At 40.3% G+C, this 22,011-nt stretch overlaps 1 protein-coding gene and 1 long non-coding RNA gene across 2 annotated transcripts in view; one reads left to right on the forward strand and one right to left on the reverse strand.

Moving 5' to 3' along the window:
• Positions 1 to 22,011, reverse strand: part of LOC132390105 (protein unc-79 homolog) — a 625,175-nt gene that overhangs the window by 429,465 nt on the left and 173,699 nt on the right. The window contains exons 18-23 of the mRNA XM_059962702.1: positions 21,387 to 21,608; positions 18,444 to 18,671; positions 17,024 to 17,156; positions 13,739 to 13,818; positions 13,497 to 13,645; positions 7,758 to 7,915 (exon numbers count right to left, since the gene is read on the reverse strand). Coding sequence (XP_059818685.1) covers positions 7,758 to 7,915; positions 13,497 to 13,645; positions 13,739 to 13,818; positions 17,024 to 17,156; positions 18,444 to 18,671; positions 21,387 to 21,608 — 970 coding nt within the window. The remainder of the gene's footprint in view (positions 1 to 7,757; positions 7,916 to 13,496; positions 13,646 to 13,738; positions 13,819 to 17,023; positions 17,157 to 18,443; positions 18,672 to 21,386; positions 21,609 to 22,011) is intronic.
• On the forward strand, positions 1,474 to 8,478 carry LOC132390118 (uncharacterized). The gene is made up of 3 exons (XR_009510786.1): positions 1,474 to 1,784; positions 7,753 to 7,883; positions 7,961 to 8,478. It is a non-coding gene; the product is annotated as an uncharacterized LOC132390118 (long non-coding RNA).

Consider the following 22,011-nt stretch of genomic DNA (forward strand, 5'->3'; position numbering starts at 1 on the left):
CTTACAGACTAATGATAAAGTAAGTCAAAGTCAGCAAGGTTACTGTAATGGGAAATCTTGCCTGACAAATCTGTTTAAGAGTTCTTCAAGGAAGAAACAAGCAGAGTGGAGGAAGGAGAGGCAGTGGATGTCATTTACTTGGATTTTCAGAAGGCATTGGTAAGGTGCCTCTCATGAGGCTGCTTAACGAGATAAAATCCTATGGCATTACAGGGAAGATACTGGCATGGTCAGAGGAATGGCTGACTGGCAGGAGACAGCAAGTGGGAATAAAAAGGGCCTTCACTGCCAGTAACTAGTGGTGTACCTCAAGGGTCATTATTGGGACCGCTACTTTTCACATTGTTTGTCAATGATTAGGACAATGGAATTGATGGCTTTGTGGCAAAGTTTGCAGATGATACAAAGATAGGTGGAGGGGTAGGTAGTACTGAGGATGCAATGCAATTGCAGCAGAACTTAGACAAATTGGAAGATTGGGCAAAAAGGTGGCAGATGGAATACAGTGTTGGGAAATGTATGATAATGCATTATGGTAAAAGGAATAATAGTGCAGACAATTATCTAATGGGGAGAAGGTTCAAACATCAGAGGTGCAGAGGGAGTAAGAAGTCCTCATGCAAGACTCCAAGAAGGTTAACTTACAGGTTGAGTCTGTGGTAAAGAAAGCTAATGCAATGTTGGCATTTATTTCATGGGGAATAGAATCTGAAAGCAAGAAGATACTTCTGAGCCTTTATAAGACACTACTCAGGCCGCACTTGGAGTATTGTCAATAGATTTGGGCCCCATATCTCAGAAAGGACCTGTTGTCATTTGAAAGAGTCCAGAGGTGGTTTACAAGGATGATTCCAGGAATGAAGGGGCTAACATATATGGAGTGTGTCTGGCAGCTTTGGGCCTATACTCACTGGAATTTAGAAGAATTTGGTGGTAACTCATTGAAACCTGCTGAATGTAGAAAGGACTAGATAGGGTGATGTGGAGAGAATGTTTCCTGTGGTGGGGACATACAGAACTAGAGGGCACAGCCTCAAAATTGAGGGGTGACCTCTTAGAACAGAGGTAAGGAGGAATTTTTTTTTAAATCCCCAGAGAGTATTGAATCTGTGGAATGCTCTGCGGTGGGGGCCAAGTCCGTGGGTATATTTAAGGCAGAAGTTGATCATTTCCAGATCGCTCAGGGCATCAAAATATATGGTGGAGAAGGCATGTGTAGGGGGTTGAGTGGATGAGGGATCAGCCATGATGGAATGGTGAGGCAGACTCAATGGGCTGAATGGCCTAATTATGCTTATATTTCTTGTTACGTACCCGTCACGTGACTGGTGTTGAAGCTATACTGGACTTGAGGTAATGATCTTGTGATGGTGGAGTGACGTCATTTTCCCGCCACTAGAGGTCATGTGACAGGTTTTTTTTTACAGGGTATAAAAGGAGGACCCCTCCCTGTGAGGAGGGGCAGTTCGTGCCTGGATTTGCCATGTTGACTTCATGCCACTGCGTGATTTAATGTTATGACACAGTTTAGTTGAAAGATGGAGTTTTATTTAATGCCTAAAGTTTAAAAGGTCATTGCCAGCAGTTTCTTTATAATATTGCTAGTTAAAAATCAGTGGAGAGTGAAGATCAGAGTTCGGGAGTCAAAAGATCGAGGAAAGTCGATTTCGATGGTGAAACAGGTTTGACCTTGTTTGATCCTCATTCGGAAGGAATTTGTTGACTGCTCATGTTAATCCCTGTGAAATAGCAGAAAGGATTGAGTACAGTTTTGTCAAGGAAAGGTCAGTGCCTTTAAGCCGTTTCATTTTCCATCTTCGTAAACTCTTCCGTGGGAAAAGTATAGTTCGACTGGGAATCCCAACAACATGACGTGAAAGAGAATTTAAATTGTCTTAAAAAGTCTCTCCCTTAAATGGACTGTAAGCATTTTGAACTTTTGCAATACTACTTTGAAGAACTGTTTTTGCAGCATCGCTTTAAGAACTGTTTAAGCTGCTGCATAGCAGCTTGTTTCCGGTTACATTAGTGGTTTGGTTACTTTTGGGGGGTTTGTTTTTCAGTGTTTAATAAACGTTTTGTTTGTTATCAAAACCCTGCCTCACTCATATATTTATTGTTGCTGAATCCGTAACGTTATGGTCTTATGATCAGCATGTCAAAGGTTATGGGGAAGAGGCATGAGAAAAGGATAGAGAGAGATAATAAATCAGCCATTATGGAATTGTGTAGCAGACTCATTTGCCCGAATGGCGTAATTCTGTTCCTATGTCTTATGGTCTATGATCTTATATTCCTGAAGAAAACTTCGCAAGATCTACTTTCAGCAAGACAACATTACAAAATCTGGATAGAGTATGAAAATCAATGTGAACTTGTTTCACCCACATATATTTGTAACCATGTTGAATGATCTACCAGGTTAATAAGTGACAATTGCATTATGATCACACATGATAAGGAAGGCAGACTTTTTTTTAAATTAACAATTCAGTCTTTTATTTGTCATTATATTTGCATTTACATACAATTTGTGCAAGTTAGTTAACTGTATTTTAATTCCTGCCTGCCATGGGTTGGGGGGAGGGGTTTAGATGCAAACTGAATTATTTAAAAAGTAACTAGTATCTCTACAAAGTGGCAGCGCTGTCTCAATTCTGCACTGCATCACCATCATTGACAACAGAACGAAGCCTCTGCATGAAGCTTGAACCCTAAAATTTTAAATTATAAAGTACTATATTGTACAATAGAAGTGTAACCTGTATAATCATTGCTAAGACATACATTTAATGCTTCTGGATTCACAAAAAAATTAATTTTAAAAGTAGTATTGCATATATAAATAGCCAACCACATTTTAGTTACCAATTTGATTTTAATTTCATGTTATAATGTTTCAAAATTCTACTTTTTGGTTGTAATTTTGAAAAATAATTTTATCAAACATTATTAGTGTTATTATGCTTATTGTAAAAATTTATCATTATACTTTATCATCACCCTAATGCGAGGAGGAAATAGCGCAGGTACTTAATGAATACTTTACTTCAGTTTTCACTACGGAAAAGGATCTTGGTGATTGTAGTGATGACTTGCAGCAGACTGAAAAGTTTGAGCATGTAGATATTAAGAAAGAGGATGTGCTGGAGCTTTTGGAAAGCATCAAGTTGGATAAGTCACCGGGACTTTACTTTATTGTCACCAAACAATTGATACTAGAGTGTACAATCATCAGAGTGATATTTGATTCTGCGCTTCGCGCTCCCTTAAGTACAAATCAAATTAAATATAATTAAAATTTTAATTATAAATCATAATTAGAAAATAGAAAAGGGAAAGTAAGGTAGTGCAAGTCAGGTCCGGATATTTGGAAGGTACAACCCAGATCCGGGTCAGGATCCGTTCGGCAGTCTTATCACAGTTGGAAAGAAGCTGTTCCCAAATCTGGCATTACGAATCTTCAAGCTCCTGAACCTTCTCCTGGAGGGAAGAGGGACAAGAAGTGTGATGGCTGGGTGGGTCATGTCCTTGATTATCCTGGCAGCACTGCTCCGACAGCTTGCGGTGTAAAGTGAGTCCAAGGATGGAAGATTGGTTTGCGCTGGGCTATGTTCACGATCTTCTGCAGCTTCTTTCTGTCTTGGACAGGACAACTTCCATACCAGGTTGTGATGCACCCTAGAAGAATGCTTTCTACTGTGCACCTATAAAAATTAGTGAGGGTTTTAGGGGACAGGCCAAATTCCTTCAGCTTTCTCCAGAAGTAAAGGCACTGGTGGGCCTTCTTGGCAGTGGACTCTGCTTGGTTAGACCAGATCAGATCATTTGTGATATTCACCCCCGAGGAACTTAAAGCTTTTGACCTGTTCCACCTGCGCACCACCAATGTAGATGGGGTCGGGTGGTCTGCTACTCCTTCTGAAGTCAACAACCAATTCCTTCATCTTGCTGATGTTAAGGGATAGGTTATTGTCTTCGCACCATACCACCCGGTTCTTAATCTCTTCTCTGTACTCAGACTCATTATTACCCAAGGTACGGCCTACAATTGTGGTGTCATCAGCAAACTTATATATTGAGTTCGATGGAAACTTGGCTACACAATCATGTGTGTTCAGTGAGTACAGCAGGGGGCTGAGTACACAGCCTTGTGGGGCACCGGTGCTCAAAGTGACTGTAGAGGAGAGCTTGTCCCCTATTTTTACAGCCTGGGTCCTGTCTGTGAGGAAGTTGAAGATCCAGCTGCAGATCTGAGTGCTAAGACCCAGGTTCCGGAGCTTAGGAATCAGTTTATTTGGAATGATGGTCTTGCAGGCAGAGCTGTAGCCAATGAAAAGGAGCCTTACATATGCATCTTCATTCTCCAGGTGTTCTAAGGAGGAATGTAGTGCCAGAGAGACCAGTTGAGATGTATCCCAAGCTATTGTGGGAGGCGAGGGAGGAGACTGCTGACCCTCTGGCAATGATCTTTGCATCATCAATGGAGATGGGAGAGGTTCTGGAGGATTGGAGGGTTGCAGATGTTGTTCCTTTATTGAAGAAAGGGAGTAGAGATAGTCCAGGAAATTACAGACCAATGAGTCTTACCTTCAGTGGTTGGTAAGTCGATGGATAAGATCCTGAGAGGCAGGATTTATGAACATTTGGTGAGGTATAATATGATTAGAGATAGTCAGCATGGTATGTCAAGGGCAGGTCGTGCCTTACAAGCCTGATAGAATTTTTTGAAGATGGGACTAAACACATTGATGAAGGTAAGAGCAGTAGATGTAATGTATATGGATTTCACCAAAGCATTTGATAAGGTACCCCATACAAGGCTTATTGAGAAAGTAAGGAGGCATGGGATCCAAGGGGACATTGCTTTTTGGATCCAGAACTGGCTTGCCCACAGAAGGAAAAGAGTGGTTGCAGACGGGTCATATTCTGCATGGAGGTCGGTCACCAGTGGAGTGTCTCAGGGGTCTGTTCTGGGACCCTTACACTTCGTGATGTTTATAAATGACCTGGATGAGGAAGTGGAGGGATGGGTTAGCAAGTTTGCTGATGACACAAAGGCTGGGGCTGTTGTGGATAGTGTGGAGGGCTGTCAATGGTTACAGCCGGACATTGATTAGATGCAAAACTGAGCTGAGAAGTGGCAGATGGAGTTCAACCCAGATGAGTGTGGTGATTCATTTTGGTAGGTCAAATATGATGGCAGAACATACAAACCCCATTTCCAGAAAAGTTGGGATATTTTCCAAAATGCAATAAAAAAAAATCTGTGATATGTTAATTCACGTGAACCTTTATTTAACTGACAAAAGTACAAAGAAAAGATTTTCAATAGTTTTACTGACCAATTTACTTGTATTTTGTAACTATACACAAATTTAGAATTTGATGGCTGCAACACACCCAACAAAAGTTGGGCCAGAGTTAAAAAAAGATTGAAAAGTGTACTGAATATACAAGTAAGACTGGTTTGGAAGACTCCACATTAAGCAGGCTAATTGGAAGCAGGTGAGGTATCATGACTGGGTATAAAAGTAGCGTCCATCAAAGGCTCAGTCTTTGCAAGCAAGGAGGGATCGTGGCTCACCCCTTTGTGCCAAAATTCGTGAGAGAATTGTTAGTCAGTTCAAAAGGAACATTTCTCAAAGCAAGATTGCAGAGAATTTAGGTCTTTCAACATCTACAGTATCCCAATTCTCAATAGGGATAGTAAAGTTAAGTTCTCTTTCCCAATCATTTTTAATCTTATAAAAGGCCTCTGAACGTACTTTCATAATTATATTGTAAACATTTGATATTACACCTTTCTGAAAAGGATTTAGTTCTAACAATTTCTCCAAAATACCCAAAGAATCAAGATTTGGAAAGGTAGGAAGTACAGTGTTTAAGAAATTCCTAATCTGTAAATATCTAAAAAAAATGAGATCTAGGCAAATTATATTTATTAGATAATTGTTCAAAAGACATAAAACAATTATCCAAAAAGTTCCACAGGGTTCGGTGTTGGGACCACTTCTTTTTATGTTGTATATAAATGATTTAGATGATGGAATTGTTGCCAAGTTAGCAGATGATACGAAGATTGATGGAGGGGCAGGTAGTGTTGAGTAAACAGGTAGGATGCAGAAGGACTTAGGCAGATTAGGAGAATGGGTAAGAAAGTGGCAAATGAAATACGATGTTGGGAAATGCATGGTCATGCATTTTGGTAGTAGAAATAAATGTGTCGACTATTTTCTAAACAGGGAGAAAATCCAAAAATTGGAGATGCAAAGGGACTTAGGATTCCTTGTGCAGAACACCTTAAAGGTTAACTTGCAGGTTCAGTCAGTGATGTGGAAGGCAAATGCCATGTAAGTATTTATTTCAAGAAGTCAAGAGTACAAGAGCAAGGATGTGATGCTGAGGCTTTATAAGGCACTGGTGAGGCCTCACTTTGAGTATTGTGAACAGTTTTGGGCTCCTCATCTTGGAAAAGATGTGCTGGCATTGGAGAGGGTCCAGAGGAGGTTCACAAGGATGATTCCAGGAACGAAAGTGTTATCATATGAGGAATGTTTGATGGCTCTGGGTCTGTACTCGCTCAAATTCAGAAGGATGGGGGGGGGGGCGGGTCTCATTGACACCTTTTGAATTTTGAAAGGCCGAGACAGAGTAAATGTGGAAAGGATGTTTCTAGTGGTGGGAGAGTCTAGGACAAGATGGCACAGCCTCAGGATACAGATGCGCCCTTTCAAACCAGAGATGCAGAGAAACTTCTTTAGCCAAACGGTGGTGAATTTGTGGAATTTGTTGCTACATGCAGCTGCGAAGGCCAGGTCGTTGGGTGTATTTAAGGCAGAGATTGAAAGGTTCTTGATTGGACATGGCATCAAAGGTTACGGGGAGAAGGCCGGGAACTGGGGTAGAGGAGGAGAAAAAAGAAGGATCAGCCATGATTGAACGACAGAGCAGACTTGATGGGCCTGATGGCCTAATTCTGCTCCTATGTCTTATGGTTTTATGGTCTTATGTCCATAAGTGAAGCTAGGCACAGGAGTGTCTGCGTCTGTACATAAGGTGACTCGGACATAACATATAAAGTAGTAGTAGTTGGGTGTGAAGTGGGGTGGTTAGTGGGTGGAGAAGTTGATCAGCCTTACTCCTTGGGAAAAATAACTATTAGAGTTTGGTGGTCCTGGTGTGGACGCTACGGAGCCTCCTCCCTGATGAGATTAGGACAAGCAATCCATCAGCAGCAAGGGTGGGATCCTTTATGATGTTACTGAGTGTTCTATGGCATCTCTCTGTACATATTTATTAATCTCAAATTGCCTGAAGCTAGTCTGGATCTTTGCTATGGATAACTGTTATATCAGGCCATGCTGGAACTTTGTAAATTGCTCAGTAAGATAGCTGGTGCCAGTAACCCTCTCATCAGTCAATTCACTGCAAAGTCAATGTTTATTTGATGACTGCACATTGATTTATTTCAATATAGACCATTAGAAAGCAAAAAAATTCTCTTGTTTCAGATCTCTTTGACTTACCAGAGTTACTTTAAAGAAAGCCAAAATCATGTGATTTACAAACATCATGGCAGCATTGATTCTGATTGCAAAAAATAATTTCTATTATATAGCTTTTAAATAAAAGTATTGGATTTAAAAAAAGACCCTTGCCATTTTGTTCGAATAAACTTGAAAAGTTTATAGTGTTTCAGTAAATTCTGGAAAGATAACAAAATTTCCATTGTATATTTAATGTTTTCAGCTTACCAGCTTCAAATCTCATCTTCCAGTCCTTACTATTAAAGCTGCTGTCAATGATGCCCCAGAATACATCAGCGCCACGAGGAAGAGAAAGTGCATGGAGAAACAATGGCACCGCTACAGAGGCAAGCTGTGAGAATTCAGACTTAAGTACTTTCCATAAGCTGCAATAATTAAAAACAGAAATTAACTCAGGATGCACTGTTCAGTTTTTTTTTACAGAAGGTCATGTAACTCCACACAGATGGTCCCAAGCCCGGCTGTGAAAGAAGACAGATTTGGGAACGGCAACCACAAACTGTAAAAACCCAGAGCTATAAAGGTGCCAAAAGAAGCTACAAAGACCACATTCCTGAGAGTAAGGATCTTCATTTAGAATACATTTAGAAGTCATGGGTGAGTGTGCAAACCACAGGACTGATCAACCTTCTATCAGCTCAGGTCGGAGGCCTCTGGTGAGCTGTTATTGGCTGCCGATGTCCCTGTTGAGGCAATAGGCTTAAAGAGAAGCAGGAAATGAAGAAACAAAATCATGGATTCATTTTGAGTTTCTTGTTGATTGGCTTGGGTAATTTAGTTACTTCGGAATTTCCTTTCTTTAGTCTCTATGACCTGCATATCTAGTTAACTAAATACATGGATTTCAGGGTTTAATTACCAATAAGTATTTTATGGTAAGTTTTAGATTAAATTAATAGCTAACAGAGTGAAAGCCATGACATTTGCACACTTGTTCTAAATGAAAATAATAAAGATTTCAAATTTTCATGTGTTTTCTGACCACAGTTTTTTAAGTTTTAATTTACTTATGACAATCTGTACAATGGGACTTACCCCAAAGAGGAAATAGTGCTATATTAATCATAGTGAGTTCACGTTGGTAGTCTCCAAAGATGGTACAATGGGTGTGTAAAACATAAACATGTAGTCCTGTCTAATTACTCAGCATTTAATCTATCTGCACTTGGAGTTGTCTACTGAGTCAGACACTGTAGTAAATAATCAAAAACTTACTAAAAACCTTTTACATCATACTGTCATGATAACCATTATAAATAGTAATTACCACTATTGCCAAAGGTGACACTGTTTCATAAGTTTTTAAAATAATAACATTAATAATAACTTCTTTTCAAAGCACTTTTCATATAGAATGCTTTACAATGGGATAAGGTGCAAACATGCAAGTCAAAGATGTTAGTTAAAAGCAAGGTTAAATAAATAGGTTCAAGTTGGTGTTTAGAAGTGTCAACAACGTCTGCATTCTTTATAGTTTTAGGTATTGAGTTCTACTATTTAGGAGCATAGGTCAAAAAAGATGACCTTCCAGTTTAAATTTAAGAGACCGGTGCAAGAAGATATATAACCATATAAACCATATAACAATTACAGCACGGAAACAGGCCATCTCAGCCCTTCTAGTCCGTGCTGAACGCACACTCTCACTTAGTCCCACTGACCTGCACTCAGCCCATAAAGCTCCATTCCTTTCCTGTCCATATACCTATCTAATTTTACTTTAAATGACAATACCGAACCTGCCTCTACCACTTCTACTGGAAGCTCGTTCTACACAGCTACCACTCTGAGTAAAGAAATTCCCCCTCATGTTACCCTTAAACTTTTGTCCCCTAACTCTCAACTCATGAAACCCAAGTAACATTCTAGTAAATCTTCTCTGTATTCTCTCTATTTTGTTGACATCTTTCCTATAATACGGTGATTATAGATCTGCGGAATAAATAAAATTTACAAAAAAGACGTCTTTTGAACCACCATGTTCATGCTATAGAGAAAAACTTCCCATCCCAATGTCACATTCCAGCACCGTAGGCCACAGGCCTGCAAGTTTGGCTCACCAAGCACAAGTCCAAGAGTAACTTAGTTATTCCACTGATGTTCTGAGACCTCCTGAGGATTTGCAGCATTCTTAACTGCAGATTTTGAGCACCAGCAGATTATGTTTCTTATATGATTATTGTTTAATTCAATTCTGATGAAAAGTTATTAGAACCACATCTGATGAAACTTCAGGAAGCCATGTTTCAGCTTTATAAAGCTCCAGTTAGACCACATCTGTAGTATTACATATAGTCTGGTTGCCCCATTTTAGGAACGATGTCAAGGCTTTGGAGAGGGTGCAGAAGAGGTTTACCAGGATGTTGCCTGGATTAGAGGGCATGTGCTATAATGGGAAACATAGAAACATAGAAAACCTACAACACAATTCAGGCCCCTCAGCCCAAAATGCTGTGGTGAACATCTACTTACTTTAGAAATTTCATAGGATTAACCATAGCCTGTTAATTTTCTAAGTTCCCTGTACCTATCCATGGTTGATGAAGGCCAATGCACCGTACGCCTTCTTAACCACACAGTCAATCTGCACAGCAGCTTTGAGTGTCCTATGGACTTGAACCCCAAGATCCCTCTGATCCTCCACACTGCCAAGTGTCTTACCATTAATACTATATCCTGCCATCATATTTGACCTACCAAAATGAACCACTTCACACTTATCTGGGTTGAAATCCATCTGCCACTTCTCAGCCCAGTTTTGCATCCTATCAATGTCCCGCTGTAACCTCTGACAGCCCTCCACATTATTCACAACACCCCCAACCTTTGTGTCATCAGCAAACTTACTAACCCATCCCTCCACTTCCTCATCCAGGTCATTTATAAAACTCCAGAACAGATCCCTGAGGTACACTACTGGTCACTAACCTCCATGCAGAATATCTACAACCACTACAACCACTCTTTGCCTTCTGCAAGCCAATTCTGAACCCACAAAGCAAGGTCCACTTGGATCCCTTGCCTCCTTACTTTCTCAATAAGCCTTGGACGGAGTACCTTATCAAATGCCTTGCTGAAATCCATATACACCACATCTACTGCTCTTCCTTCATCAATGTGGGATTGAGTTTAAAAGCCGAGAGGTAATATTGCAGCTATATAGGACCCTGGTCAGACCCCACTTGGAGTACTGTGTTCAGTTCTGTTAGCCTCACTGCAGGAAGGATGTGGAAGCTATAGAAAGAATGCAGAGGAGATTTACAAGGATGTTGCCTGGATTGAGGAGCATGCCTTATGAGAATAGGTTGTGTGAACTTGTCCTTTTCTCCTTGGAGCGGGGGAGGATGAGAGGTAACCCGATAGAGGTGTATAAGATGATGAGAGGCATTGATTGTGTGGATAGTCAGAGGCTTTTTCCCAGGGCTGAAATGGCTAACACAAGAGGGCACAATTTTAAGGTGCTTGAAAGTAGATACAGAGGAGATGTCAGGAGTAAATTTTTTAACCAGAGAGTGGTGAGTGCATTGGATGAGCTGCCGGTGACTATGGTGGAGGCAGATACAATAGGGACTTTCAAGAGACTCCTGGATAGGTACATGGATCTTAGAAAGATAGAGGGCTATGGGTAACCCTAGGTAATTTCTAAAGTAAGTACATGTTTGGCACAGCATTGTATTGTGCTGTAGGTTTTCTATATTTCTATGTAACTCTACCCACAAGGATTCAACATCTTTTGATCCTATTGTCACATCTTTCTACTGATTTGATGCCATTCTTTACCAGTAGAGCCATACCATTCCCTCTGACTATCTTCTTGTTTCTCCGATATAACATGTAACCTTGGACATTCAGATCCCAACTCCAACCATCCTTCAGCCACAACATCATACCTGGCAATCTGTAATACTGCAACAATATCATCCACCTAATACAACGTGCATTTAGATACAACACCTTGAGTACTGTATTTCTGTCCATTCTGACTCTGTGGACTCCAGGTTGGAAATCCCTGCTTTAGTGTCTTTAGTGCCATTCAACTCAACCTCTATTTTGAAGAGTGCTTCATATGTGTTATATACAGTGGCATGCAAAAGCTTGGGCACCCCTGGTCAAAATTTCTGTTACTGTGAATAGTTAAGTGAGTAGAAGATGAACTGATCTCGAAAAGTCACAAAGTTAAGGATGAAACATTCTTTTCAACATTTTAAGCAAGATTAGTGTATTATTTTTGTTTTGTACAATTTTAGAGTGAAAAAAAAGGAAAGGCACACCATGCAAAAGTTTGGACAACTCAAGAAATTTGAGCTCTCAGGTAACTTTTACCAAGTTCTCAGCCCTTAGTTAGATTGTTACAGCTATGGCTTGTTCACAGTCATCATTAGGAAAGGCCAAGTGATGCAAATTTCAAAGCTTCAGAAACACCCTGACTCCTCAAACCTTGCCCTAACAATCAGCAGACATGGGCTCCTCTAAGCAGCTGCCTAGCACTCTGAAAATTAAAATAAATGATGCCCACAAAGCAGGATAAGGCTATAAGAAGATAGCAAAGCGTTTTCAGGTAGCCGTTTCCTCAGTTCGTAATGTAATTAAGAAATAGCAGTTAACAGGAACGGTGGAGGTCAAGTTGAGGTCTGGAAGACCAAGAAAATTTTCCAAGAGAACTCCTTGTAGGATTGCTAGAAAGGCAAATCAAAACCCCCATTTGACTGCTAAAGATCTTCAGGAAGATTTAGCAGACTCTGGAGCAGTGCTGCACTGTTCTACTGTGCAGTAACACCAGTACAAATATGACCTTCGTGGAAGAGTCATCAGAAGAAAACCTTTCCTGCATCCTCACCACAAAATTCAGCATCAGAAATTTGCAAAGGAACATCTAAACAAGCCTGATTCATTTTGGAAACAAGTCCTGTGGACTGAAGAAGTTAAAATAGAACTTTTTGACCGCAATGAGCAAAGGTACGTTTGGAGAAAAAAGGGTGCAGAATTTCATGAAAAGAACACCTCTCCAACTGTTAAGCATGGAGGTGGATCGATCATGCTTTGGGCTTGTGTTGCAGCCAGTGGCACAGGGAACATTTCACTGGTAGAGGGAAGAATGAATTCAATTAAATATCAGCAAATTCTGGAAACAAACATCACACCATCTGTAAAAAAGCTGAAGATGAAAAGAGGATGGCTTCTACAACAGGATAATGATCCTAAACACACCTCAAAATCCACAATGGACTACCTCAAGAGATGCAAGCTGAAGGTTTTGCCATGGCCCTCACAGTCCCACAACCTAAACATCATCAAAAATCTGTGGACAGACTTCAAAAGAGCAGTGTTTACAAACTGTGATTCCTGCCAAAAGAGGTGTTACTAAGTATTGACCATGCAGGGTGACCAAACTTTTGCTTCGAGCCCTTGTGAAAGAAGGAAATAAAAAGGTAATCTTGCTTAAAATATTCAAAGGATGTGTCATCTTTAATTTCATGCCTTTTGGAGATCAGTTCATCTTTTACTCGCTTAACTATTCACAGTAACAGAATTTTTGACCAGGGGTGCCCAAACTTTTGCATTCTACTGTAACTGCAAGAATAACCTGAGGTCCTCTGTTAGTCAGGGTCGATATTGCGTGTTAGCTGTCTGTATGATATACAAGCCAGTGCAAGGTAGCATCAGATCAAAGTAATACAGAAAATGAGGACTGAACATGGGACTGAAATTATTTCTACATAGCCTGATTTATAGAATATCACTTCACAAAGAGTCTCAACAGTCCACTTGCAACAACTTTTACTGAAATAAATATATGCAATTTTGCTCACACAGCTACTTGATTCTACTTCACTATAAACTATAAATATGCATAAACAACATCCCACAAGGAGAAATATTGTTGACATTAATGTTTTATTTCTGACAGTTAATGATAATATATCAATTCAATTTTATTCATTTTACCTTGAAATCAACATATTGTCTTGAATATAAGCAAGAAACCTTTGGTAATCTTTTCTTGCAACATATAAACATTCCCCATGAAGGCAAAGCATCTTTAAGCAATTGAGCATGTTGAAAAGAATGTCTGGCTCCTCACATTTTGGTATCTCCTGTTGATATGAAAAAATGAAGCAGAGTCAGGAAATAAAAGAAAGAATTGAAATATGAATTTAGAAAATCTGATTAGGTCAAAAGAAGATTACCTGCAATATTGTATAAATTAGCTTCAATGTAACAGGTAGTTGCTGATAACTAAATCTTTGGTCTACATCATCCTTCTCTTCTATTAAAATTAAAAGAAATTGAAACATCACTTAAATCAAATCACTGATTGTATGAAGCCACAAAATATTTAGTAATTAAATTAAAAATGTATTTATATGAGTTTAGAACAAAATGTAGAAGTATAAGTTAGTGTCTCAATAATTGTTGCAAAGATAATACCCATCAAATAGACATCAATAGCCTTAAATTGGGGCAGAGCATAATTAGGAAAAGTACAGGAATGAGGGATTTCATCTACATGTAAAAGGTAAAGTTGTTTTGATTAAAGATAGAACATAAGACAAGGAACAGAATTAGGCTGTTTGGTCCATCGTGTCTGCTCTGCCATTCCATCAGAGCTGATTTATTATCCCTCTCAATCCCATTCTTCTGTGTTCTCCCTGTAACCTTTGACACCCTGACTAATCAAGGACCCATCAACCTCCATTTTCAATATACCTAATGACATGACATCCACAAGTCTCTGTGGCATCGAATTCCACAGATTCACTACATGTTATTATATGTGCACATAATGAAGAACTACTCCCTGTGGGCAATGCCGGCGGTTCAGTCCAGAACCAAAGTGACATTGATGAGCTGGCCACATGCGCTCAATGTTGAACACTGTTCAGAATAAAATATGTGCAACTGTTTACCCACGATAAGTTTGCCTTTATTGAGAACGTAACATGGTGTCAGAAGTCAGCATGAGATCTAAACATGAAGAGTATATGGATACTGCACACCACTGAGGAAAAGTCTGTGTCGGTGCACAGGGAGCTGGCAGCAAGTGAGGTCAGCCAGCAAAGCAAGAGAACATGTTGTCTCAAAGTTTACCAAAAAATTCAGCTGAGAGGTTCAGCATTCCTGTCATAGCTAAACCAAGTCCTGCTGCACCTATGCAGTTTACCACCAATCGAACTGATAACTGGAAACACTTCAAACAGCAATTCCATAAGACATTCAAGCAGAATTAAGCCATTCAGCACATTGAGTCTGCTCCACATTCCCAGATCCCACTCAACATCATACACCTGCCTTTTCACCATAACCTTTGATGCCCTGACCAATCAGGAAACTACCAATTTTTGCTTTAAATATACCCATGGTCCTGGCCTCCACAGCAGATTCACTACTCTCTGGCTAAAAAAATCCTTACCTCTGTTCTAAAGGGTCACCCCTCAATTTTGAGGCTGTGCCCTCTAGTTCTGGACACCCCCACCATAAGAAACATCCTTTCCTCATCCACCTTATCTAGTCCTTTCAACATTTGGTAGGTTTCAATGAGATTCCCCTGCATTCTTCTAAATTCCAGTGAGTACAGGCCCACTTGAATCCAAGGGGGACCAATATTCTTGCGGGCAAGCTTACGAGAGCTGTTGTAAGAAAGGACAAGCCAATGATCATGTACAAATGCAGACAGAGCAAAGAGTTAAATTGTACCAGAGAGGGGAAGGCTTCAGGAGTAAATTCCAAGGGAAAATCTAGAGCTGGAGTCCCTAAGACAGTCCTACATTGAGCTTGTTGCTGACTGACAAATCCTACTGGTGCCAAACTGTATTAGTCTCTGCTGTTCCTTTGGACTCATCAGCTGTGTGGGGAGGAGTCATCTGCTGCATGGCCAACAACTTGCTTTTCGTATTGTACTGCCCTAGCTTGCATATTTGTGTGGAAAAGGGCTAAAGAAGGAATCTGATAGGAGAGGAAAGTGGTCTACGGAATAAAGGGTAGCAGGAGGGGAACCGGGGGAGGTGATATGCAAGTGAGAAGAGGTAATAGACCAGAGTTGGGAATAGCAGGAGAGATTTTTTTTTTAATTGTAAGTAGAAATTGATGTTTGTGCCAGGTTGGAGGCTATCCAGAAGGAATACTCCACCCAAATTGTGACCTCATTGTGGCAAAAGACTATGAACTGACAAGTTGGAACAGAAATGGAAATTAGAATAAAAACAGTCCTTGGGAGACTGTTTCGCTGAACACCTACGCTCTGTCTGCCAGAGGAAGCAGGATCTCCCAGTGGCCACACATTTTAATTCCACGTCCCATTCCCATTCTGATATGTCTATCCATGGCCTCCTCTACTGTCAAGATGAAGCCACACTCAGGTTGGAGGAACACTGGCTGGGTAGCCTCCAACCTGATGGCATGAACATTGACTTCTCTAACTTCCGTTAATGCCCCTCCTCCCCTTCTTACCCCATTCCTAATTTATTTATTTTCCCCCCTCCCCTTTTTGTTCTCTCTCTGCCCATCACTCTGCCTATTCTCCATCTCCCTCTGGTGCTCCCCTCCCCCTTTCTTTCTCCCTGGGCCACCCGTCCCATGATCCTTTCCCTTCTCCAGCTCTGTATCCCTTTTACCAATCATTTTTCCAGCTCCGAGCTTCACCCCACCCCCTTCGGTCTTCTCCTATCATTTTGCATTTCCCCCTCCCCCTCCTACTTTCAAATCTCTTACTATCTTTTCTTTCAGTTAGTCCTGACAAAGGGTCTCGGCCCGAAACGTCAACAGTGCTTCTCCTTATAGATGCTGCCTAGCCTGCTGTGTTCCACCAGCATTTTGTGTGTGTTAATAGAATATAGATTATAGTTATGTGATTCACTAGAACCCTGCTGCCAACACAGTTCAGATAGCATTTATCATACCAGAACAGCTCCCTCCTTCCTTGCCCCAAACTGCTGACAATGTCCCATGAATTCAAACCCACTTCTTTCACACTCGTCTTTGAGCCATATATTTAATTCTATGATCTTATTAACCAATAAGACTATAAGATTATAAGAAGTAGGAACAGAATTAGTCTATTCCTTGAGCAAACACGAGGAAATCTGCAGATGCTGGAAATTCAAACAACACACACAAAATGCTGGTGGAACATAGCAGGTCAGGCAGCATCTATAAGGCATCTATTTGAAATCTCTTATTATATGATTTGAGGTGCAAAATCATTTCCCCTTCCCCCCACTACTTTCAAATCTCTTAGTATCTTTCCCTCCAGTTAGTCCTGACGAAGGGTCTCGGCCCGAAACGTTGATAGTGCTTCTCCTTATAGATGCTGCCTGACCTGCTGCATTCCACCAGCATTTTGTGTGTGTAGTCTATTCCTTGGATGTCTCTATGTGCTAATTAATTACTGCAACCACTATTCACATAACAGATGAAGCCTTAGAAACATTTAAACAATGGCATTGTTAGTTAGAATAATAACAAGCAACAAATACCAAGATTTTCTTCACATCCATTATTGGATGTTAGAATTTCCTCCTCTTTTGAATTGTCATCCTCTCCTTCGAACCCAATAGTGAATTCAGGCCTTGAAAAGAGCATACTTTCCTCAAAGCTGTCAGTGGGCTCCTGAAGGAGAACAAATCCATGCTCACTTGGAAGTCACATAACTGATACATTCTGCTTCAATTATTAAGCAGAAACAGCAAACAATTGAATGAAGTCCAACAATTATCAGGGAGATAAACATACACGTTTGAGAAAATTCTATATGTATGAATTCTGAAAAGGGATAAGGGTAGTGTTGGAAATAAAGTTTTTCATAGATGATAGGGTTAAGCTAAATGGGTGACAGTGATGTAGAAAGAAGATTAAGAAATGTTCTTACTGTCAAGGAACTATATTTGAGCACAGGACTATTTAGTAGGAAATGGGCCAGAAGGGTCAGCCTTAAGGCTGTTATAGTTGAGGCTGATAATGGGGACCTCCTACAACCTATTAATTGCTCCCAATAAAGTGAATTTCAAATAGCCTCTGACAACGAAGTCCAGCTCCTGGCTTTCACATGTGGCTTAGCTACAAAGCCCAGCAGAAATGTTTCAACTGACAGAAGATGGGGCAAAGGTGGGTTACTGGCACCTTAAAACCAGTTTCTCTGGGCAGATGGAGCTCGCCAGCTTATCTGGAAAACTTGGAACTCAAACCTCTGTGGCCTTGCAGCTGGACACATTCATGGGGAGTAAACCCCAAGGAAAACCCCAGAGCTGGAATCCCTAAGACAGTCCTACACTGAATTCAATGCTGACTGGCAACTCTTGCAATATTGCTGGTGCTAAACTGGATCAGTCTTTCTCACTCCTTTGGACTTATCAGTTGTATGGAGAGAGCTTGCTCTACATATCAAATTGCCCAGGCTTACATATCATGTAGACAGCTGGGACACAACATCTGTGGCTGACCAAGACCTCAAGGTCAGAAGAACAGAACTGGCTTCTGGATGAGAAGAAAATAAATGGGGTGAGATAGAAGGTGAGAAATTGGTTCAGGCCTCAGACAGGGAGCAAAGCACAGCAGCGGGGACGGAAGGCTTCAAATTTGGATTACTCAAAGTTGACCATAGTTTCCTTGCATTTGTTACTGCTTGTATGAGTACGACGACAGTTCTAGAGGTTCAGGTAGAGGTCTGGGAGTAAATGAAACACGAGTTACAATTGGATGGTTGTGACTTGGGAGAACTAACATGGTGGGTATAGTAGGAGTAATATTTGAGGATGAGAGCATCCAAAAGTAATCCAGGAAATTTGAATAGCTGCAACATATTATAAAACAGCAAAAATTGTTAATTAACTTCACCTTAAAAAGTGCTCTATTAGTTGTCCCAACTTAACTTTTAGTCTATTCCTGCATTTTCCTTACCACCAATTTGATTTCCTCTTTTGGTGTCAGTTGCTCCAATAGTTCACAGGCCAATTGGTAGCACAAAATGCTGGACTGACAAAGGTTACAGTGAGCATCTTTTTCATCTTTCTGACAAGTATGAGAATCTCCCCAAGGTGCCTGAAGTACATTGTTTATGATGGAAATAATGTCCTTGGACAATCCATGGTCAAGACCCAAGACCATACCATCATTTTGCAATTCCATCTGTTAATAATCAGATAAAAGATTTAATTACTTCATGATTTGGTCTCAAATTAAATTTATCTGTATCAGGGGTTCCCAACCAAGAGTCCATGAACCCCTGCCCCAGTTAATGGTAAGGGTCCACAGCATACAAAGGGTTGGGAACCCTGATCTGTATTGTTGTCCATAACTTTACTAATATATATGTGCATAATACACTACAGCAGCATAACTGATTACAACATTTCAATTACTTGTCTTAGAAACAGTAACGTATATTCCAAACCAATTGTGATATTCAAATATTACAGATACCAAAACAGCATTCCAAAGGGAAATGAAAAACCACTTCAAAGAAAACATCATATTATTTGTTAATTTGTTAATTGAATCCCATAAAGCTGAAACTGCTGAAGCACTGGCTATACCAGTGCTGATTTATTGTGTCATAGTAAAGAGGGTGGTGAATACTTATGCAATCAATTATTTTATGTTTTGTAATTAATTTTGATCATTTTGTCGAGATCTGTTTTCACTTTAACATGAAAGTCTTTTTCTGCTGAGCAGTGTCAAAAAAGTTCAATTAAATCCACTGTAATTCAACAATAAAACTTTCTATAGGCTCTGTACATCCCAAAAAAGAAGTATTCTAAAGGAAAGATGACATAACCATGGCTAACATGAGAAGTCAAAGCCAACATAAAAGCCAAAGAGATGGCGTATAATAGAGTAAAAATTAGTGGGAAGTTAGAGGATTGGAAAGCTTTTTAAATACCAACAAAAGGCAACTAAAAAAGTCATTAAGAAGGCAAAGATGGAATATGAAAGTAAGCTAGCCAATGACATTAAAGAAGAAACTAAAAGTTTCTTCAAATATATCGTGTGTAAAAGAGGCAAGAGTGGATATCAGACCACTGGAAAACAATGCTGGACAAGTGGTAATGGGGGACAACAAAATGGCAGATGAACTGAATAAGAATTTTGCATCAGTCTTTACAGTGGAAAACACTAGCAGTAAGGTAGAAGGTCCAGGTATCAGGGGTCACAAAGTGTGTGAAGCTACCTTAACGAGAAAGAAGGTTCTTGGGATACTGAAAGGTCTTAAGGTAGGTAAGTCAACTAGGCCAGATGGTGTACACCCCAGAGTTCTAAAAGGTGTGGCCAAAGAGATTGTGGTGGCATTAGTAATGATCTTTCTAGAATCACTAGATTCAGGAATGGTTATGGAAAATTGCAAATGTCACTCTACTCTACAAGGAAGAGAGACAGAAGAAAGGAAACCATAGGCCAGTTAATCTGAACTCAGTGGCAGGGAAGCTGTTAGAGTCAATTACTAAGGATGAGATCTCAAAACACTTGGAGGCACATGATAAAAAAAAGGCTATAGTCAGCATGATTTCTTCAAGGGAAAATCTTGCCTGACAAAATTGAAATTCTTTGAAGAAGTAACAAGCAAGATAGGCAATGAAGAATCAGTTGATGTTGTGTATTTGGATTTTCAAAAGGCCTTTGACAAACTACAAGCCAATGGTATTTACAGGGAAGATTCTAGCATGGAGAAAGAAGTGGCTGATTGGCAGGAGGCAAAGAGTGGGAATAAAGGGACCCTTTTCTGGCTGGAATCTGGTGAATTGTGGTGTTCCACAGGGGTCTGTGTTGGGCGTGATTCTTTTCACGTTATATGTCAATGATTTGAATGACGGAATTGATGGCTTTTTTTGCAGAAGATATGAAGATGGGTAGAGGGGCAGGTAGTTTAGAGAGCTACAGAGGGACTTAAACAAGTTTGCAGAAAGAGGAAAGAAATGGCAGATGGAATACAGTGTCGGGAAGTGTATGGTCATGCATTTTGGTAGAAGAAATGAAAGGGAGAGAAAATACAAAAACTAAGGAGCAAAGGGACTTGGGAGTCTTTGTGCAGGATTCCCTGAAGGTTAATTTGCAGGTTGACTCTGTGGTGAGGAAGGTAATTGCAATGTATCATTCATTTTTGAAGACGACTCGAATATAAAAGTAAGGATGTCATGATCAGACTTTATAAAACACAGGTGAGGCCTCACTTGGAGTATTGTGAGAAATTTTGCACCCCTTATCTTCGAAAGGATGTGCTGAAACTGGACAGCATTCAAAGGAGTTCATGAATATGATTCCAGGACTGAATGGCTTGTCATAAAAAGAGTGTTTGATGGCTCTCCGCCTGTGTTCGCTGCAATTCAGAGGAATCGGGGTGACATCATTGAAACCTTTCTAATAATGAAAGGCCTTGATAGAGTGGACGTGGAGTGAATTATTCTTGTGGTGGGACAGTCTAAGACCAGAGGACACAAGCTCAGAACAGAGGAGCATCCTTTCAGAGTGGAGGCGAAGAGGAATTTCTTTAGCCAGAGAGTGGTGAATCTTTGGAATTTGTATATATATTTAAGGCACAGGTTGATAGATTCTTGATTGGTCAGGACATGAAGGTTATGGGGAGAAGGCAAGAGATGGAGCCGAGAGGCAAATTGGATCAACCACGATGAAATAGCGGAACAAGACTCACTGGACCAAATGGTCTAGTTCTGCTCCTATATCTCATGGTCTTATACTGACCTATCACACACTTCCAGGACAGGGACAGTGCTCCCTCTGCACTGTTCCATCACAAACTCACACACATTTGTGCTACAATTTTCCTGTGATTCTGTGATACTTGATCAAAGGCCTTTGTTGCAGGAAATGGGGTAAGAAAATCATTACCTGTTTCAGTATCAAATCAAACATCAGGATGAAGCAAGACAGGTTCATTTCATCATCATCAGTGTCAAAATCAATGTTTCTTCCTCCAACAGTACCAAAGTTCTTAAAGCAGCCACGATATGGACTACGCACTGGGCTACGGAATGGGCTCCGAAAAGGGCTAGGAAATGGACTAAGAGTAATATGCTGGCCTCGGCGTCCAGGATCTGATACAACACTGACCTAAAGGGAAAAATATATTCATTATACAATGATATAAAGAAAGAAAGAGTTAAATTCATTTATGGAGATAATACTTCAATTGTGTCCTTGTTCCCTAGCTACATCTTATCCCATTTCACATATGAAGAGCCCAAGTTATTGCTGAGAATCCCTACCACACATCCCACAGTCTCTTTGATCCACTACCATCAGGAAGGGGGTACAGGAGCATCAGAACGAGGACTGCCATACTGGGTAATAGCTTCTTCCCTCAGGCTGTGAGACTAATGAATACCCTGCCCATCAATGAGGTCTCATTACTAGGACAGTGAACTGTTTACTGTTTACCAGTGTTGTGCACTATATGCACTTTAAATTATATTTTATTGACTTATTTATGGTGATAGTTTGTTGTATGTGCTGT

This window comes from Hypanus sabinus, chromosome 2 (assembly GCF_030144855.1).
Source record: "Hypanus sabinus isolate sHypSab1 chromosome 2, sHypSab1.hap1, whole genome shotgun sequence".
Lineage (NCBI taxonomy): Eukaryota > Metazoa > Chordata > Chondrichthyes > Myliobatiformes > Dasyatidae > Hypanus > Hypanus sabinus.